This window comes from Canis aureus, chromosome 26 (genome assembly GCF_053574225.1).
Source record: "Canis aureus isolate CA01 chromosome 26, VMU_Caureus_v.1.0, whole genome shotgun sequence".
In the NCBI taxonomy this organism is placed as follows: domain Eukaryota; kingdom Metazoa; phylum Chordata; class Mammalia; order Carnivora; family Canidae; genus Canis; species Canis aureus.
The window spans coordinates 37,052,053-37,072,962 of NC_135636.1; the positions used below are offsets into that span (position 1 = coordinate 37,052,053).

Consider the following 20,910-nt stretch of genomic DNA (forward strand, 5'->3'; position numbering starts at 1 on the left):
GACATCACTGTGCAGAGGGCAGGCATGTAGAAATGGGAGGACCTGTGGTCATCTTTGTAATCTACTGTGGCTGACAACAGACATTTTTATGAAGCCTCTGCTGTGTACTAGGCACTGGGGTGGGAACTCCAGGGTGAACTAAAGATGTATAATGACACAATGAAACACAAAATGTGAGCATGGCAGGGTCAATTAGGAGAGCTACACGTGTGCTACGAGGCCGGGTAATGGGGGGGGGGAGTCAGAGGGAACTTCAGGAATTGTAGGTAGACAGGTTGCCACATGGGGCAAGAGCAGCATTCTAGATAGAGAGGGCAGCATGTGCGAAGGCCCTGTGGAAGGAGAGACTTGGCACATTTGAGCACTCCTTGAAGTGCCAGTTCCCTATAAGTGTCAGCATGCTTGGTCTGAGAAAGGAACTTCTGGTTCATAGATGTCCTCTGACCAGCCCCCACATGACACAGCCTTAGGAGGGAGGTAGGGAGAGACCTTTCCATCAGCAGCTTATACACAGGGTGGCTGGGCTTGGTGGGCTTTGGGACAAGGGAGAGATTGATGCTCACACGGTCACCCAGCAAATCCTTATACAAGAGGAGAGATTTGAGCATTGGAAAGGGCGAGGGGGCAGTGAGGGAGAGGTCAGATGTGTAGGATCGAGGGGTGGGTCTGGGATGCTGGGTGAAGTACAGGGTTTGGATTTAGTTCTGTTGGCCAGTGATCTTTGGACCCTGAATGGAGAATGTCAGATCTGGTGTGAGGACCTGAGTATCCAGCCCCCTGGGGAACCACCTGCTTACTGCCTTTACTGTCCTTGAGCCTTCAGCAGGTTCTCTCAAGGCATATCAGGGGGTGCAGTTTCAGAAAAAGTCTGAGGTTGCTGGGAGCCAGAATAATGATCATAAGTGAGCAGCACAGAAATGGAGAAATGGGATAAGTCAGACAAATTCGAGTTTGAATCCTTGCTCCTTGTGGTATTGCCCTGAAATTCTGGGCAAGTGCCACTAGCCTCAGGCCTTGGTTTTCTCATCTGAAAATGGGGCCTGGTTCCATCCACCTCAGGTTGGGTGGGGAGGGGCCTGTGGGGCCAGGTTAATCATAGTGCTTCTCCTCTCTGCATGCAGGCTCTTGCCTGTGTGCAGCCGAGGACAGTGCCGGGAGCTCGGTGACTGCAAGTCAGAGTATAGCAAACACTCCTCTTTACCAGGCCCCAGAATAAACAGAAACCATGGTAACCAGGAGGCATCACATGGGCGGGCAGCCCTGTCCTGCTGTAGATGGCCTCTAGTGATGGCGCAAGCCATGGGGACTCTATTAGCCCTCCTTCCCTGCCTGCCTGAGGTAGGACTGAGTGGTTCTAGCAAAATCAGTCCTCACTTTGGGTTTCTGTTCAATCTCACATTTCATTATTTAATTTTATTTTTTCAGTCTTGTCCCAGAAAGCATGTCCTGAGTGGGATAATTTGGAGTAAACCCCCCTGCTGTCTCCTTCCCTCTGGCATCTCCTGACTGATGCCCTAGAAGAAGTTGCCATGACCCTTTTGGAGGCAGAGAGCTGAAACAGCAAGGCGTCTACCCTAGGAGGGAGGGCAAGGGCCAGTGGGCCAGCAAGGTGGTGACATCTAGCAAGGTGGTGACATTAATGCAGAGAGGCTCACCCTTACCCAGGGTTCACAGCTAGTAAGGGGCAGAGCTGGGATTTGAACCTGGTGTCTTCTTGTTTCAGAACTCATTTCCATATTGCCTTTGGCTGAACTGGGGCCCCGACACTGGTGTGGCCGGGAGGAGTGTGTTTGTCAGCTTGCCACGTGGAGGCAGCTGGCTTGCAATGCCCATCCCACCCCGCAGAGGTCCAGGGTGTTCATAGTGGAGGGGACCGAGGTGGCCTCGGAAACCCCAAAGGTTTCTAGTCCCTGTGTTTCTGTCTGGAAGCCTCCTTGTGCACATCTGGCAGGAGCAGGCTTATACCCTCCCTTCTAGAAGCATGGCTTTGCCTTGGCTGGATATTGAGAGGGGAACTTCCTGGAGCCCCTGGCTTCTCCCTCTACATCTGCAGCCATCCATACCTGATAGTCAAAGCCCAGGCTTGGGTGAACCTATTGTCTATTGTAACCTTGTCTCCTTACCTGTAAAATGACGGATTTGGTGACTCCGTTGACAGCACCATAGTGAGCAGAAGTTTACTTCCAATCCTGCTTATGACACTTATTAGCTGTGTATTTCCAGCAAGTTACTTACCTTCTCCATGCCTTAGTTTCCTTCTCTGTAAAATGGGGATAATAATCGCATCTACCTAACAAGGTTGTCTTGAGAACCAACATATGTAAATGCAGGAACAGTACCCAGGACAGAGTATGTGCTATTATTACTGTTACTTCATGTTGGGAAATTAGTATTGATGTAGCAGGACCTGTTGTGCTTGGCAGGAAGCAGATGTGCAGAAACTGCTTTTGGTTGGGTAGGGGAAGAAGATGGGGTCAGATAGTAGTAGGAAGACCTCTGCTGGGCCCACTGTGGGTCCTTGGGACACTACCTAACCTCTCAGAGTCTCATTTTTGGTGGTTGCTTGTTTATTTTTGGTTTTTCAGTAACAAGAACACATAGGAAGATATAGAGGCATATATGATACATTACAAAACTAGAGCCAAGGAAAATATAAAATAGAACAAATTCTATTGAATTTGGAAAATGAAAGCAGATTTGTTGGCCCTGGGGTCTTATGGAAATTGGCCTGTAAATCTGGCTCTGGGCTTCCTGGCAGATGAGTGAAAAGGGAAATAGATTTACTCCATGATTTTTTTGACCAAGGGGAAGAGGCTTAGCAGGTCCTCACGAGAAACAGAGCCTTAACTGGCGTTTGGAGCTGAAAGAAATTCCTCTCACCAGCCCCATGGAAGTTCTCAGACCTCAGTTTCCCCAAATATAAAGCGAGGGGTTGAGACCTTGCTCCCTTGCTGCTCTGGCTGATTGTGGGGATTATTACATGGGTAGAAAGTACCTGGTACATTCCCAGTGAGTAGTGGGTGCTCAGAGGGCACAGCTCTCACCCCTCTGCCCGGTCATAGCTTGCTCCTATCAGTTTCTGGACAAAAGCTGAAGTCTGCACAAAGTCAGGCCAAATATACCTGCCAGTGCCCGGGGTACAGTTGTACTGTTGGAACTCAGTTGAGGGGAGTTCTGTGTGCAAGGGGTGGAAGCTGCTTCCTAACAGGACAGACGCCAAGGCCATTGGGGCACTGTGATGAAATGAGGTTGGAATGTGGTGTTGTGCATAAGCCCCACAAAGGAGTACAGGTGGTGCAGTGGGAGGTTGTGTGAGGGCCATTCAAGTGAGACTCCCTCCGTGCAGTCCGACATGAGTTCGAATGCTGACAGGGCTGTGGCAGGGGAGTGGGGGGCATCTACAGAGGATGAAGGGAGGCAGGGCCCAGTGTAGCCTCAGGTATGCAGTGTGGCCCCAGGGTGGCACGCGTTTTGGGGCAGGAGGCATGCAGGACTGGAGCAACCACAATGCCCCGGGGGAAGGGGGCAGGATCCAGAAGGCATCAGAGGCACAAAGTGGCTTTAATCACTTCCCTTGGGCGAGATTTATTTAACAGCAGCTCAGAGCTTCTCAGCACTTACAGGTGCTGACGGGGGCATCACAATATTGTGAAATTAAGCAGGGAGCCGACTTCATTACGGCTTACCTGGCAAGGAAGCAGCCGCTTTAGTTAGCAGCGATGGTTGGATGTGACGGAGCTAAAATTGAACTTGGCAATTACGCTCCAGAGAGGTTCTCCATGCTGTAAAAGGAAGTTCCATGGAAATCAACCCTGGTAATCATAGGGTTTACAATTAGTCAGTTACTATTAAGGTTGCCCTGTCAGCATGTACTTCAGGGCAATGCAGGGGAAGAGGACGGAAAAGGTTTTGACTGTCTTGGTTTCCATGTGTTCACCTGCATTGGGGTATTTTTTTTTTTCTTTTTTTGAAATTGGTTCCAGGACAAAAGTTTGAGAGACCCTGTGTTAATATCACGGTGCAGGGTGGCCATTAGAATGGTGGGTCATTTTAAAGTCCTTTTATTTTATTTGCATGCCCTCATACATCTTTCTCATTTTCTCCAGACTCATGAAGGTGCTTTTCCAAACAGCTTCATGACTCCCCTTGGGATATTGTACATGAAGAGCTCAGCTTTTTGTTGACTCCTTGTTCCAGAGGAATGATGTCATAACATGGAAGTTGTATTTATTTTTGTTTTTTAAGATTTTGTTTATTTGACAGAGAGAGAGCACAAGCAGGGGGAGCAGCAGGCAGAGGGAGAAGCAGGCTCCATGCAGGGCTCGATCCTAGGACCCCAGGATCATGACAAGCCAAAGGCAGAAGCCCAACCAACAGAGCCAGCCAGGCATTCCAACATAGAAGATTTCGAAGCACCTTCATGGAATTATTTTTATTAAGCTGTGACTAGGATATTACAACAACTTCAGAATATTGTGCCCATTTTGCAGATAAAGGCAGTGAGGAGCTGATGTGCGTTTTGCTGCTGTGCAGAGTCAGACAGAAAGAAAGGGCTTGTACCGATTCACTTCTAAGTTGTCCCAGGGTGTGTGCACTGACCGTCTTGAATGGGAAGATGGAAACTCAAGTCAGCAACTTGCTTTGAACCCAGGCCGATTCATCTGTAATACGGGAACTTGTGCTTGGCGGTGTGTAAGGATTGAGATAATCCAGGCACAGTAGGAGCTCAGCACAGGTCCCTGTTGCTACTAATAGTGATATTTATCACCCACTCACTTTGTGCCAGGCATGGGACCAGGCCCTTTCTATGAGTGATAGTGGCTTTGCACAAAGACCCCTCAAAGCAGTCTTAAGTAAACACAGGCTCAGAGGGGATAACTTTGTCCAGATCTTCTTAGTTCGTAAGGGGGTAGTGCCAGGATTCAGATTTGGGCAGTCTGGTTCCTGGAGCCTGGCCCTTGTCCTGCCCCTACTCTGGGAACGGTTGAATGTCAAGAACAAGGCAGCCTGGATTAGCGGCCTCTGTGGCTGAGAAGAGAGAAGCATTAAAACAGAAATATCTTTTCCAAAAGGCTTCTGCTCCTTCACATGAAGCTGAGTCATCTCTCCTTGTTTTGAACCATAACCATCGAGCTGCCCCCAAATGCCCCCAAATAAAAAAAATAAATAAAATAAAAAATGCTGAGCTCTGTTAAGGTACAGAGCCTCCCTGGCTCCACCCCAGAAGGAGTTAAGCAGAGGGTCTGTAGAGCTCAGACCCCCTCAACTGGGTACCGTGGCCCAGATGTTTAATGGGGACTCACTCTCAGGGTGAGTCCAGGTTGGGAAGCCATTCTGTAACCACATACCTGGGGCACAGCATGGTCACAACCCCAGAATTCCTCTTTCTAGGTCATGAGTGGCAGAGTCAAGTCCAGAATCTTCTATTCCCAGGCTCAGCTCTCAGATTCCCTTTCCTGCATGTGGTGGAGGCCAGCATTTGATGGAGAATGCAGGGACTTTCTGCATCTGTCCTGTGTCACCCCACCTCTGCCTCTTAACATGCTTCCTCCCTTCAGTATACCCAACACTGCCCCTCCTGCAATCCCCAGCTCAGATGACACCTTTTCTGTGAAGCCCTCCCTTAGCCGATAACCCTGAGGCTCTTAGCCATGAGCACTGTCTCCCTTATGTACTAATTTCTCCCCTTCGTGCCTGAGCTCAGATGTCTTTGGGGGCAAGGACAGTGTCCTGATCACACACTGCCCTTGTGTCTGGAACATGCCCTGCATGGAGTGGGGACTAGCCAAAGGGAACAGTAACTGCTGTTGAGTGAATGAGTTAGTAAATGATAATTGAAGGCTTTTTACCTTCACACTTTCTCTGTAACCATCAGTTATACCTTTTGCTTGTTGGAGTCTCTGGTCTCCAGTTAGAAAGTTCAATATCCAACACTAATATGGGCTTTTTTCATTATCAGTGAATGCAGATCATTTTTCATGGCTGCATAGTATTCCATTGTACAGAGTTGTGATTTATTTAACCAATACCCTATCAATGGATTTTATTCTTTTTTTAAAACAGCAACAGTGTGATATTTAAAGATCTTTTATTTATATATTTGAGAGATAGAGAGAAAGTGACAAGAGGGGCAGAGGGGAGAGAGAGGGACAAGCTGACTCCACACTGAGCATGGAGCCTGACATGGAGCTTGAGATCAGGACTTGAGCCAAAATCAAGAGTCAGATGCTCAAGTAACAGCCACCCAGGTGGCCCTCAGTTGTATTATTCTTATTTCCATTTTCTTATAAATAATGTTACAACAAAGAATAAATATCTGTGTGCAAATGCATGGGGCCTAGGAAGTCCTTTCCCATCTTAAGCCTATAGAAGCATTCATGGATGAGCTTTTATAGTACCCTCCCAGCTTTGTGTGTGTGTTTCCAGCTCTTTGATATATCTGAAATTTCCATCTTTATGTCATAGTACAAAATCTCTCTTTCCCTTTCCTTCACACAAGGATCCATGCACTGGGATCTGGGCCTTGGATCTACAGATTGTGTGTACTTTCTGTTTGTTGAGCATCTGCTGTGTGTCAGGGCCTCTGCTAGGAGCCGAGACCCAGAGATGAGCAAGGCTCTACAGAGTCCTGGTCATCATGGAGCTCACAGCCTAGTGAGGAAAGGTGAGCAATAAACAGAAGTGAAAGCCATCAAAACAAATAAGCAGAAGCCATTGGAGTGATGTGCTAGGAAGAAAGGAACTCAGTGTGGGTGGGTCAGAGGAGCCCTCTCTGGGGAGGAAGGAGATCTCCAAGCAGAATGTGAATGAAGGATGAGAAGTCGATTGTGTGAGGGAGCATCTGGGTGAGCACGATCCAGGCAGAGAGAACAGCATGAGAAAGGTGCAGAGGCATGAACACAGAACTCTTCCTCTCTGGAGCCCTTTCTGATCCCTCCACCCCCTCCTCATGCAGAAGCCTGAGCACTGGTCCTCTTTGTCACCATTTGTTACCTGGGTCCTTCTCCTTATCACTTAATTTATTATTGATATAAGTGTTCGGTAGTGGGATACTTCTAGAACTCCTCTCACTGAGTCCTGGATGCCCTCAGCTATGTGAGGCTTCCTCCGCAGCCTTTGGTGTTTCTGAAATGTCCAAAAATTAAAACTGGTTTAACAGCACCTGGCACAGTACATGGCACTTAATAGGTACTGTCATCCCCATTTTACAAATGAAGAAACTGAGGCTCAGGGAAGCTAGCACAGCTAGGATTTAAACCCAGTTCTGTCTTACTCGAGTCCACATTCCTCATGGAGCCCTGAATTAACTGCACCTGTGTGAAAACTAAGGCCGTTACAGGGGAATCCATAGTTCCTCAGGCCAGTGCTGTCCCAGGCCTGATCCAGCCTCGGCCCTCGGCCTGCTGGCATCAGAGGAGTGGGAAGGAACTAGGGCGGCTCTTATATTTTTGGTTAATTTTTTATTTTATTTTTTTAAGATTTTATTTATCCATTCATGAGAGACACAGAGAGAGAGAGAGAGAGAGAGAGAGAGAGGGAGGCAGAGACACAGGCAGAGGGAAAAGCTCCATGCAGGACTCGATCCCGGGTCTCCAGGAGCAGGCTCTGAGCCGAAGGCAGCGCTAAACCGCTGAGCCACCCGGGCTGCCCCATTTTTTTTGTTTTAAATTACAAATGTCAAACAAAACAAAACAAAACAAACAAAACAAAACAAAACACACAAATGCCGTGCATGCTTGTGGAAAAGAAAAAAAGAAAAAAAATTAGACAAAAAAGAGAAAAGTAGCAGATGAAAAATACCTCCTTCTCCTACTCTGCAGATGACCGCTGTTCTGTTTGGCATCTCTGACAGGGCATATCACACACACACAGTTACTGTTTTTGTAAAGATGGGATCATGTCTTTGACTTTTTCTTCCAAAGGGTCCCAAGTCAGCACCTGCAGACCTTCCTCATTCCCTCACATTCCATAGAATGGATATATTTTACTCTGTTCAACCTGAGCCTGGTTTTAGACGTTTTGCATGCCCCTCATTCTTGTCTGTAACAAGCAACATCTGTGGGCATGCATTGTGCACACCAGCGCAAGTATGTCTGCAGGACGGACGCTCAGAAGTCTGATTGCCAAATGAGATGGCATGCAACTTTCACATGTTGACAGGTGCTGCTAGGCTGCCTTCCAGAAGCCTTTCCAGCTCAATACCTGCTCCCGAGGCAGTGTGCGTGAGTGGGGAAGGCTGCCTCCCCTTCCGCTCCCTGAGACCTGGTGTGGAGACCGCTGCCAGGAGCTCGGAACACTCAGGCCCAGATTGGGATAGGAGATGGATTTTGATAAAAGAGGTTAAATAACAGGTTTTTCCATTTCACCTTATAGGAATGGGATGGGGGGCGGGGGTGCCGGGCCTCCAGCCAATAGAGGACCAAGACTTGTCAGGAGGGCTTATAAAGCTTGCTATTTCTGGCATTTTTTCTCTTTCTCTGCTGATTATGCAGCAGAATCGCACAGAGGCTGTCGCGGGCGCGTTCTCTCGCTGCCAGGGCTTCTGTGGAATGAGACTCGGGCTCCTTCTACTTGCAAGACGCTGGTGCATTGCAGGTGTGTTTCAGCAGAAGGTAAGCAGCGGGTGCTCCTGCGGTGGAGGTGGTCAGGCCGTTGCTGTAGGGTGAAGAGAGACGGTGCCTGGGTGGGGGCAGGCAGGGGCTTGGACTGGTGCTTGTCACCTTATGGAGTGACAATGCTTTGGAGGGTCCAGGAGGCCTGCAGTTGGCAGCTCCTTCTTGAAAAGGAATTTTGAAAGTGGCTGGGATTGGCCCCTGGAGGGGCAGGTCTTGGCACCCTGAGCATCAGAGGTGAGGTGCCCAGCATGCTCAGGAAGCATCTGTTCATCCATCCATCCATCCATCCATCCATCTATATCCATCCATCCATCCATCCATCCATCCAGCACACCTTGCAGTGGGCCTGGCCAGGTGTGAGTGGGGGGGTTGGCCAACTCAGACCAGAAACAAAGGATGAGGATAGCACATGGTATGGTAGGAGCCCAGAAGATATCTAGAGTGAGGAGTGAGAAGGGCTTTTCAAGGCAGGAGGGATAAGGAGTAGCTGGGGCTGTCACTATGAATAAAGTTTGAGCTGCCTTCTTTCATTGAATTTTGGAGTTTGTGGAATCAATAAAACTTTACCCCAAATTTTCAAGTACCACCTTTTCCTTTTGTCCATTAAGGATATTGAAAAATAACCAGTTGGGCTCTCCAATTGCCATTCCATTGTAAAAGCAAGGACAGCAAAAGATGAGGAAGGACATTGTCACAGATTTAAGGGCAAATACATACCCATGTACTAGGTGACAGAGATTTTGAATGCAGAAACCTAACATTGATGGCATTTTCCAGCTGTTGCTGGGGAGATGGTCTTTGTGGAGGGTGTTGGCTGATTTGGGGGTGGGGCTTGTTGCAGGTGACAGGGCTGCACCCAGCTGAGCAGGAGGCCTGACCTCTTCTGGTGCTCTGATTTATCACAGTGCTTGTTGAAAAATTAGCTTTGTGCACATGTGTCCCAGAAACAGAAACCACCCTCTCATGCCTGCTTTCCCTTGCTTGGAATGTCCCGGGCAAACTGAGAGAGACCAAGAAACAGGAGCTTCTGTGCCCCCTACATGATCACCACTTTCTGCATGCTGGGTCAAAGGCAAGAGGCCACAGGCCTTCGGTCTGCTGGGGAATGCTTTGGAGCCAGCCAGGCACTGAGAAGGTAGCCAGGGACTGGCTCCTGTGTGCCAGGGTCTGGGTTAGATTCTGGTTTCAGATCTCACTCTGCCACAAATACAATCTGTGACATAGGGCAAGCTTCTTGAGCCTTGCAAGTCTCAGTGTCCTTATCCATAAAATGGGAACACTGATACCTCCCCTGTATTGTGATGATTGTGTGTGTGCGTGCATACACATACTGTCTAGCACTTTGCCTTATATGTGGTAGGACCTCCACAAATGTTGAGCAAGTGAATGAACAAATGACCCAAACCCTTGGTTCTGCTTTAGAGAACTTCATGGCTAACACTGTGTGTGTGTGTGCACGGATATGCCCGTGCATGTGACCTGGGGACCTCTCCCCCTTGTGCTTATGACCAGAGACTCTTATATTCTGGTTCTCTTCTTAGGGAGCTTGGATTCAGAGCCACATTCTACTTCATAGCCCTGTCTAGTACCAATTTCTCTATGTCTCTGGTTATGTCCATGGTCTCTTGACTGGGAGAGGAATTAATTACAGGGACTTACTGGCTGTCTTGAAACAGAACCGACTCTTATTTTTTATGCTTCCTGAACAGCTTTCTAAATACTAGCATTGTATTGGTGGGGTCTTGGGATAATAGCCGCCCAGTAAACCAGTGCCAGCTGAGAGCCCAGGGTGAAAGAAAGGCTTTGGAAGGGAGGTGGGAATGGTTTTAGAAGGGAGAGTGTGGCTGAAATATCACTACCTCTGAACACTCTCTGGACCTGGGGAACAGGAGCTGAGCCCAGATTTAAGACTTGGCTTTGAGCCCTGGCTCTGCTTTGTGTTTGCTGTGTGGTCTCTGGCAGGTCGCTTTACCTCTCTGAGCCAGTTTCCTTATCTATAAAATGGCAGATTATTGGAATTAAATGGGACTAGATCTATAAAGCACTGTGTTGGTGCTCAGTAAATAAAAATACCCCTCTTGGGGAAGGACCGTGGAAGCCTTTGACTGGAGCCCAGTATATCTGCTGGCACATAGAGTTTGAAACACAGCAGATGCCTGATGAATATTTATGGAGAGGATGAAGGTGCCCAGGGAGTGGGAAGTCAGAGTTATATGTTTATATCCTCCTGTGTAATCACTTTGCGATCATTGATAAGTTCTTTGCCTTCTTTTGGTCTCTGATTCCCTTAGAAAAATAGGCTGGTCCTACCAACTCCTACTGTTCTATTCCATGTTGGAAATTGGAGCCGTATGTGGAACTTCCAGTGAAGGATGAGCTTCATGTTTGAAATTAATTTCCTTTCTGGGATTAGTGGCACCCGTGATGACTCTCTCCCTCCTGCTGCCTCCTGCATTCTCAAGCCAGTAATTAATGAAATTGGGAGCAGAGGCAGGGATGCAAGGTTTCCTGAGGAGGCATCTCGGGCATAGCTGGGCCTCCCTCTGTGGCACCTGCTGTGATTGCAGGAGGCCCAAGGGCTGTCCAGGAGTCTCTGTCTCGGTCCAGCCACGAGGCCTGGCAAGTGTTCACATGTGTGGATCACAGCTGAAGCCCTGAAATATCATAGATGGGAAGTAATTTCTCCAGCTTCCCCCAGCCCTGGGATGGGGTGGCGGGGGTGGGGGTGGGGACCTCCTGCTTTTGAGTATCTGTCAAAATGGGCATTGATACAGGAATCAGGTGGGCCTGGATTTGCAGGCTTCCCTCTCTTGATTTTTGGCTGAGACATTAGGCAATGTACTCACCTTCTCTGGGTCTACCTTGCTGTGTGAAACAATTGAGGCCATGGGAACAGCAGCCTTTTATGAATGGGGCAGTGGTATAGAAAAGCCACTTTGGTTTGCACATCTTTGCCCCAGAAGCTTCATCTCAAGGAGACAGTGGCTCTAAATGGTCCTTGTCTTGACTCATCCGCCCCCACCCCGAGACACACCCTCCCTAGTCATGCCCATCTTGGTAAACACAGTGACTATCCACTCCTTGGCTTATATCATCCCTGGCTCTTCTCTCTGCCTCACTCCCTGACGGTTGCACCTGCAGGGTACAACCCCACCTCCCCACTTCACTAGTACCTGGGTGATCGCCTGGGTGATACAGGAGCCTCTGCTCAGGCCTCCTTGTCTCCACCTTCCTTGTAGAGTTTGCTCTCCACACACAGCTGGCAAGTTCTCTGTGAGCCACTCCCCTGCTGAAAGCCTTTTGTTGGATGGTTGCTTGTAGCCTGTTGGATCTGTTCTGATACCCTTAATGTGGCCACTTGGGGGGCTGGGGCACCTGTCTGATCTCATTTTTTGCATTCAGCAAGCTAGCTTCTGCCTCCTTCCTCCCAGGCGGAATCATCACGGCTGAGCAGCTTCCTGAAGCCCCCTCCCCCACTAACCAAGCTGTGGTGCTTCTGGATTTTATACATGCAGACCTTTTTGTCCAGAATGTTTCCTTTCCCCCTTGAACTCCTGCTCATTCTTGCAGACAGAGTTGTGACATCACTGCTTTCCAGAAGCCTGCTCTGATCCCGCACTCCTCCCACCCCCAACAGTGTGGGCCAGGGACCCTTCCCTGTACCCAGCCCATCAGTGCTGTGATGCTCTGCGGGACTGATGCAGGGTCTGATGCACCTTTATCCTCATGCTCTCTGGAAGGACATATAGCACAGAGTAGCTGCTTGAAAAACAGTAATTTACGTGCAGATGCAAATAACTCCTTGCAAATTTAAGGGCCTTCAGACAGACTGGATTAGAATCCTCAGCCTGTGGTTTGGTTTGGCTGTGTTACCCTGGATAAACCATCTAACCTCTCTGATCTTTGAGGGTCACGAGGACGGACAAGAGGACACATAAAACCCATCTCCCCTTCTTTCACACCTGCTGGACAGTAAATGTCCCCAAAGACACTTGGAACATTTCAGTGGCTCCTCTACTTTACTCTGAGCAGAGCAAACCCAAAGAGGGGCCAGACCCAGCGGCCCCCAGTACTGTGCACAGAACCTCAAACGGAAGCAAAAATAGCACCCATTGGGGCAACCTGAGTTGCAGAAGCCACAGGAAGAAGCCGCAGGCCAAGCGGATGTCAGCTGCTCTGAGGCCCCACTGAGGCTCCTCGGATGTGTTGAGCTGTTGCAGCCCTCACGCCTGCCCTTACTGGCTCCTCTGACCACAACTATCAGATAAGGCTGTGGAAAAAGTGCTGGCTTCCTCTCTCTGGGGAAGAGTAATCTCAGTGCCATCTGTGGGGGATACTCCATCCTCTGTTGCTTCTCTGGTTTCTCTTCCACCCCCCTACCTCCTTGCTCGCTCTGCCCACCCTACTGGTCTTCACCCTCCTAGCCCCACCTTAGGGCCTTTACACGGGAAGTTTCTCCACCTTCCCCCCCCTTCCCCATACTTGCCTGGCTTAGTCTCTTCCCCTAATAAACTAATTAATTTATTAGGTAATTAATAAATATCCTTTCAGGAAATGAATGCATGCATGAGGGGATAAGAACCAGTCCAGCAATTAGAAGAGGGTCAGGCTGGATGTGTTTGGATTCTTGTTTTACATGCGCACACACATGCATGAACACACATGTGTGCTCACACAGGGGTCCTCAGCCACTTTTTTGAGGCTCTCAGTGTTCAAAACAGGACTGGCCCAGGGTAGGTGCTCATCAAATGTTTGTAGAAAGGAAGGGGAGATGAAGCAGGACCAGTGGGACTAGTGCTAGCAGGACTAGCAAGACTAGTGCTCTGGGGAAAGGGCCTTGGCACATTCTGGGAGTGGTTCAGCTGGCAGGAGAGGAGAGGTCCAGTGGGAGATGACGAGGGATGGGGCTGGACAGAGTGGCAGGAATCAGGTCATACAGGACCAGGGAACCAAGAGAAAGAGGTTAGGAGCCTTTGAAGGATTTTAATCGGGATGATTTAGGACTGGCTTCTCCTGCTTTGTGATTAGGTGGGAAAATCTAGTCTTTGTTCTAAGTCAGCCATATGCCATTCACCCTTGCTTGTCCTTTTTATAAGGCTTCTCATGAACCCATTATGTAGATGAGAAAATTGAAAGTCATGGACAGGAGTCCCACAGAATCCATCCTCCATGTGAAAGCCTGAGTCATCTTCTAAAATGTAAATCAGAACCTGTTACTCCTTTGCAAGAACTTGCCAACAGCTTCCCATCTGGGATAAAATCCGTATGTCTACTATGGTCCCAGGGTTTCACATGCTTGGGCCCCTGCCGACCACTCTGGTCTCAACCTTGTCCCTACTCTGTGTTCTAGCCACATTATTTCTCTCCCATGTGGCAGTTTTCTGCTTGCTGACCCCAGGGACTTTGCGCTTGGTAATCCCTCTGCCCATAGGGCTTTCTTTGTGGTAGGCTCCTTCTCCCCCGCAGGGATCCCCCAATTTAACTATCACCTCTAGAGAGAGATCTTTTTGAGTCCTTCCTCTCCACCTTTTATCTCTGTAGTTCCCTTGTGTACTTCACAGCGTTTATCACAACTGTAGCCATGTTTGTGTGTTTGCATGTTTGGTGCCTGCCTCCCCCAGTGGGCTCTGAGGTCTCTGGGCCTGGGACTGTGTCTGCAGAGGATGCGGAGAGCTCTGGGCCTCTGTGGCCTTGGATGGCTGCATGTTCCTGGGCCTGTGTGAGGAGACAAACACCAGCCTCCCCTGCCCTGAGGAGGAGCATCATGATTCCTGCCCCACCTGGTCTTGACCCCACTCCCAGTGCCACCCACATTCCCCATAATGCTAAATGCTCTGTCTGGCATTTCAGCTGCCTAGAGAATCTGAATACACGTGGAGAGATGTCAGGGTTGGGCTTAAGTCCCAGCTCAGCCACCTAATAGCTGTGAGACCCAGAACAGTTTCCTTTACCTTTCTCACTTTGCTCCTCTGTAAAATGGGCACACAGAGGGATGGTCTCTCAGCAGGGGCCTACCACCTTGTGCTCAGTGCTTGATTCAGCTCTAAACTCCCTTATCTGAAATCCAAAAAGCTCGTCACCAAATGTCGGTTTGTGAATATGCCACAAACTCATTTGGCCACAGAACCTGATCTGAACTGACACGAAGCTCTTTGTAATTTTTGCTTAACCCACTTGTGTGAATATTCATAGGATTCAATGAAGAAATATGAATGTGTTTTACTGCAGGGGTTGCTCTGGACCCCCTACCAAAGGCACAATGTAATTTGTGGGATTCTCACACAGAGATCCAAACAGATTCTGAATTCTGAAATCTCATGAGTTCTGGCTAAGAGGATTGCCCCTGTGTATGTGAGCTGGCACTAAAGCCCTCTTGGGGCATGGGAGGGTTGGGGGGCCTCTGACAGCTCTCACAGAGCCAGAAACCTCTTGTTTCCTCTCGGTTTCTTGGCAGCCAGTGTCTCTGGCTGCCTGGGGTTAGGTTGGGTTTTGTTTGCTCGGGGCAGAGGTTATGGTTTGGGCAGGGTGAACTCAGGTGCTCAAGCATTTCTGGTTTGAATTTAAAAGGGGAAATTTTTTTCTTATGAATCATCAGAAAAAGAAATCAGAAGGAAGTGTGTGACCAAGGAGAGGAAATTAGGGTTTGTGAACTGGGTGAGTCACCCCCTTTCTGACTCCTGGGTGATCCCTTGCTCTTGGCAGTTTTCATTCATCTCTGAGACTCTTGGTTCTGTATGGAAAACACACTGGGATTTTATTCTGGCTCGAGCCCCGCTTCCCTTTCTAGCCATCAACATAAAATGTCTCTTTTTGAATCACTGCCACATTGGCTTACTTATTATTACCTTATCAAATGTTTCTTCTCTCCCCAGGCTCTGCTCAGAGTCCTGCTTCCTGGTCCCCCCTGCCAATCATCACAGTGGCATCTGCCTGGCTTCCTGGACAGGCTTCATACTTACCTTTTCCAACCCATTCCCTGTCCCGAAGCCAGAGGCCAGCTTCTAAAACGCAGCTCGCACTCTGGGCTTCAGCTCCCTCGTATAGCCCTGGAAACCCATCACATGATAAGGTCCTGTTTGCCTTGCATTCCAGCTCTGGCTACCTCCCTGCTCAGTGAATGCGCCCCGTCTCCAGCACCCCCAGTCTTGAAGAGTGCTGTTCTTATGCTCTCTCCCTTCCATCTGGTGCCTTTTCTCATCCCTGGCCTATTATGCTCATCCTGCTGGTAGGTCTGTTTAGAAGCCTTCTCCTCTGTGAAGTCTTTTTACAGTGGCCCTTCTGTAGGCTCCCACGAACTCTGGCTCCCAGTACGCTCATCACCCATGTTATAATTCCTGGTCCTGCCCCCCTCACTACACCACAAGCTCAGGAGGATGAAGACCATGTCCCACCCATTGCTGGCACCATTGCCAGCACTCAGAACAGAAGACCATTTTAAGCAAGACGGGGTGCACTTGCGACAGGATGGGCAGTGTGGTGAGGGGGTGACTGCTGAGGCAGGAGACAGGGTCTTGGGTTTTCCATCTACTCTGCTTCAAGCTGGCTGGCTGCCTTGGGAGTGGCTGCCATATTGCTTTCCAGTAGGCTGGAAACGGTTTTCCTTGTCAGCAGTGGCGTGAAATACCCCTTTCCTTACAGTAGGTGTGGTTCACATACATTCCTCCCGTCATCAACTCAAGTGTACATTTTGCCTGTATATTTGTTTCTTGGTAGATTGCCTCTTGCGTGACTTTCCTGTTTGTGTCCTGTGTCCTTTTGTCTATCGGTATCTTGCTGTCTCTTTAATTTGACTGAAATGTTTCTACACCGTATATATTAACTGTCTCATAGTTGGTGCTGATATTTTCTTAGTCTGATGTCCTTTTCATTTTGGTTTTATTATGCTTCCTTCTACAGAAGATATTAATGCATATATATTTGAATCTGTCAATCTCCCTTCCTCTGTGATTGCTTCAAGGGCTGAGGAAGTTATCCTGCTGCCATAGATCTGATAAACATTCTGTTCTGTTTTTCTGATATTTCCCTATAACATGATTTTTTATACTTAACTCTTTAATCTGTTTAGAGTACATTTTGGTGGGTGGCTTGCAGTGAGTATCTAGTTAAGTGTTCCTAAATAGGAACAGGATAACCCTATTATCCCCATTCTGGTTTTAAATAATTGTACTTTTGTCTCTTTGTTTCAAAAAGGAGAGACAGAATAGTTGTTATCAGGGTGAACCTTGGCAGAGCTAAGATTTTGGCTTTGCCACTTTCTAGCTGTGTGACCTTTGAACAGTTGCTTGAATTGTACCATTAATTTTCTCCTGTGTAAAGTAGGATCATATCTCCGTCAAAAGCTTGAGGGAAATACCGTGTAAATCATGTGACATGGTACCTGGCATATAGTGAATGCCCTCCTTCACCGTATGTTTTCATGCAGAGTTGGCTCTAATTCTGCACTTTCTCTGCACTGATTTAAAGTTCTCCCTTGAGGGACGCCTGGGTGGCTCAGTAGTTGAGTGTCTGCCTTTGACTCAGGTCATGATCCCAGGGTCCTGGGATCGAGTCTCACATCAGGCTCCCCGCAAGGAGCCTGCTTCTCCCTCTGCCTATGTCTCTGCCTCTCTCTGTGTCTCTCATGAATAAATAAATAAGTTCTTTTTACTTTTTAAATTTTTTAATAAGTTCTTTTTAAAAAATAAAAAATAAAGTTCTCCCTTGACATCACTATCATACTCCTTTGGTTGCTGGCTTCACAGAAAGTTTTAGTCTCTGGCCAAACTAGGCACCCCTCCACTAGTTACTCTTCTTTTAGGAATATTGCTGCAAACCCTCCCTGTTTTGTTCGATGAATGTTGATTCCTCGTGCCCACTCAGCACAGCCCCATAAATGCACTGATTCATACATGCGCCCCGACCACTCATGCACACACACCCTGGGGTTTTTAACCCTCCCAGCTGCCTGGCCTTTGCTCACTCTAGTCCTTCTACCTAACAGGTGTGCATCAGTTGCTCTCACTTGGTTTATTTCTACCTCATTGCCTTGTCACCCCTGGTGTCATCGGTGCTGGCACCTGGATTCCCTCTGGATCCCAAGGTTCCCTGGGGATTGTTTGTGTGTCCAGTCCTCAGGGTCTGGCACATGGCTGGGTACATTGTAGGTACTTGGGTCAGGGATTGGGGAGGGCAGGATGCTCCCTGTGACCTTCAGCTTTGATGGCAAGCAGGCTAAGTCTGGCTTCTTTTTGAGGCACAGGCTCAGGGGACCCAATGGTGGTCGTCACCCCCAGCATGCTGTTGTTAGCAGCTATGGGTCATCTACCAGCCCAGGCCTCAGTTTCCTCCGTGGGATAATGATAGGGTCTTTGAGGTCCCTGACTTATCTTAACCTGGGTGGCTCTAAAATGAAGATGAAGTAGAAGAACTCACTGGCCTGTGCTGTGCCTCAGTGCAGGCTGCTCTCTCTCTCTCTCTCTCTCTCTCTCTCTCTCTCTGTCTCTGATTTCTGGGGAGCTAAGGTCTGTTGGGACAGAGATTCCTCTTTGCCTTCCTGGCCCCTGTGCCTGCGGGGTCCTCAGGGATAGCCCAGACTTGGGGCATAGGGGTTGATTGTCAAGAGCAGAAGGGTGAGGATGGGTAGAAATCCAGCCTTCCTAGCGCAGCAGCTTGGTGTGCCCTCACGCTGCGACGCTCCCAGACTGTCCATCCCGTTCCTGTTTTACGGGGAGGAGCCCGAGGATCTGACCGGCCCTGTCCTTGTCTTGGCCAAGGGCCACACTGGGCATGAGCGAGTCCCGGTCTGCGGGCTTCCAGGGCTGCGCCGAGCCAGGTTTCTCTCTGCTTCCCAGTCCAAAGGCTGGTTTTAAGACAGCACTTGAAAATATAGCAGCAGTGTTTACAAATATCATTTCCTGTGTTATCTGGTACTGACAGAAGGAAGTGAATTTGGTACTTCGTCTGTGTTAGGTTTTGGGGTTAGATGCCTAAATGCCAGGTTCAGGTGACCTAGAAAATCTTTCTAGGTCAAATTACTATTTCAAACGATTTTTTTCTCACCCCCCCCCCACTTTCTTTTTAACCGTCCCACGATTGAACGCTGTCGTTGACATATTTCCCTTCCAACAATGCAAGCCCTTTGTGGCATGATTGAGGGCTTGTTTTGTAGCGCTGGGAGAAAATATCTCCCAAATCATCTGCTGCTCATTGTCTCAGGCACTCGCTCACCCCGCCCCCCGCCCCGTGCCACAGTCTCACCCGACGCACGCTCATGTGGCCTTTGGTTAATTGTCTTTGGCAAGGATCGGTTTTGGGACTCGTTCCCAACCGCGGAGGATAGATAATTGTCAAGCACGAATCCTGGCAGTACTGGCGCCCTGAGGCTCTGGACGGCCGACCGCAGCGGCTGGGATTGGACAGCTCCGGCCTTCGTGGGGTAGCAGGGCCAAGCCAGACTCGGAGAAGCCTGGGCGTCAGAGCCGCGACCCCCTAGGGGCACTTCCTGGGTGTTTGAGTCCTGACTCTGCCCCCTACCAGCTATGTGGCCTTGGGCAAGCTGCTTAACCTGACTTAACCTCAGTTTCCTCATCTGTAAAATGGGAGCCTGAGTAGTAGTGACTTACCTCGGGGTTGTTGAGAAGATGATACGAGCTAAACTTTACAATTAAAGGAGTCCCTGGCTTGTGCAAGCACTGCGTAAATGTTGCACAAATCAGCTAAAATGAATAAATGATGATAGTGGTAGTGGATGCTCTCGTGAGTCACCCAGAGCCCTCCTCAACGGATACACTCATTCTGGCAGCTATTGAGAACGTTAGCTGCCGTTGCCCTCTCTGGGGGTTGCCTTTGGTGGAGGAAGGTGGCCTTTCCCGAGGTTATCACCCTCCCCCGGGGCAGCCCGGGTCCAGTGGGTCCAGCCTGGGTCCACTTGAGAATGCGGTGGCTCCTTGCCTCAGTCTGGGACATCGCTCCAGAGCTGTCCTGTGGACAGGCTGCTGCCTCTGATGTGACAGCATCACAGCTCAACTTGTCCCTCTGCCCCTCCTGCCTCCCGCCTTTCCTGTGGTGCCCCCCAGCGAACCTCCAACCTTCATTCTCAGAGCCTGTTCCCAGGACCCTGCCCTAAACCCTAAGCCCACAGGTAGCCACCAGGGGCTGAATGGATCTTGACATCCATTTTAAAACACGTTTATTTCACTTGCTTGCGTTTCCAGAAGCTTTTTGAGGAGCAGCCTTGGGGTTTCTGCACCATCCCTGTCCCCCCATCTCTGGGTGTGTACCATTTGTGCACCACAGATGTTGGCAAACTTCCCCTGCTCTGTAGGGTCCTGGCAGAACATTTGCAGGGGGAGAGGTTGGTGATTTCAGGACCCTCCTCTGGTAGGAAGAGGAAGGTATAGTTTTGAGACAGACCATAAAACTTAAAACTGACCAACCAGGGTCACCTAGGTGGCCCAGTCAGTTAAGAGTCAGAAACCAGTCTGACTCTTGGTTTCACTCAGGTTTTGATCTCAGGGTTGTGGGATTGAGCTCCCCATCAGGCTCCAGTCTCACCAGAGTCTGCTTGAGTGTCTCTCTCACTCTCCCTTTTCCCCTCCCCCTGCTTTTTCTCTCTTTTTAAATAAATAAATAAATAAATAAATAAATAATCTTTAAAAAACAAACAAACAAACACCTGACCAAATGACTAAAGGACCCAGAGAGCCTCACTCATTCAAACCCCTTCATGTACAAAAGAGGAAAGTGAGACCCAGGGAGGGGAAGGTGTTGTTGAAGGCCACACAGTACACAGAGGCCTCCCCCCACTCCCAGAGGAGATGGTGCTTTGGGGAAATAGTAGGACAGGCTGGTCTTAGTAGTCAGACATGCAGCAGTTGGGTATGATGTTATGGTCCAATAAATGCTTTCATGGTACTCCCAAGCAGAGGGGCAGCTAGTCCTATTGGGGGCTTCCTGGAGGAGGCAGCATGGAGTGAGTGGGAAGTAACTGCAAAGAGAGGGAAGAAAAAAAGAAATTAAAAACAAAAAGAGAGGGAAGAGACGGAGGTGCAGGAGGGGGGAGTGCAGAGCTGCTGAGACCTGGATGGGTGTTTGAGACCTCTTGGAAAGGCAGAGCAGGGGAGGAGCCCAAGTGAGGGACGGGAGGCCACCAAGATAGTTGGGTTGGCTGGGGACAGGTTCACAAATGCTTTCCAAGACTTTTCCCCAGTGGGCAGAATGTGGCTCTAGGGACAGGGTCCTGGGCAGAACCAGACAAGTGCCTCATCTTTCCTGACCCACTCTGGCCCCTCCTTGCCAGTTCAGGTCTCTGTGCAGG

At 49.2% G+C, this 20,910-nt stretch overlaps 1 protein-coding gene across 5 annotated transcripts in view; it reads left to right on the forward strand.

Annotated features, from left to right (window-relative positions):
* The window catches only part of TOX2 (TOX high mobility group box family member 2), a 132,971-nt gene that overhangs the window by 19,938 nt on the left and 92,123 nt on the right, over window positions 1-20,910 (forward strand). Inside the window, exon 1 of one of the 5 annotated variants that reach the window (XM_077873250.1) lies at window positions 8,472-8,612. The exons of 3 other annotated variants lie outside the window; for them this stretch is intronic. In XM_077873250.1, the coding sequence (XP_077729376.1) occupies window positions 8,487-8,612 (126 nt within the window). In that variant the 5' untranslated portion in view covers window positions 8,472-8,486. Of the gene's footprint in view, window positions 1-8,471; window positions 8,613-20,910 lie in introns of those variants that run through there. One more of the 5 variants, XM_077873255.1, reaches the window with a different exon arrangement.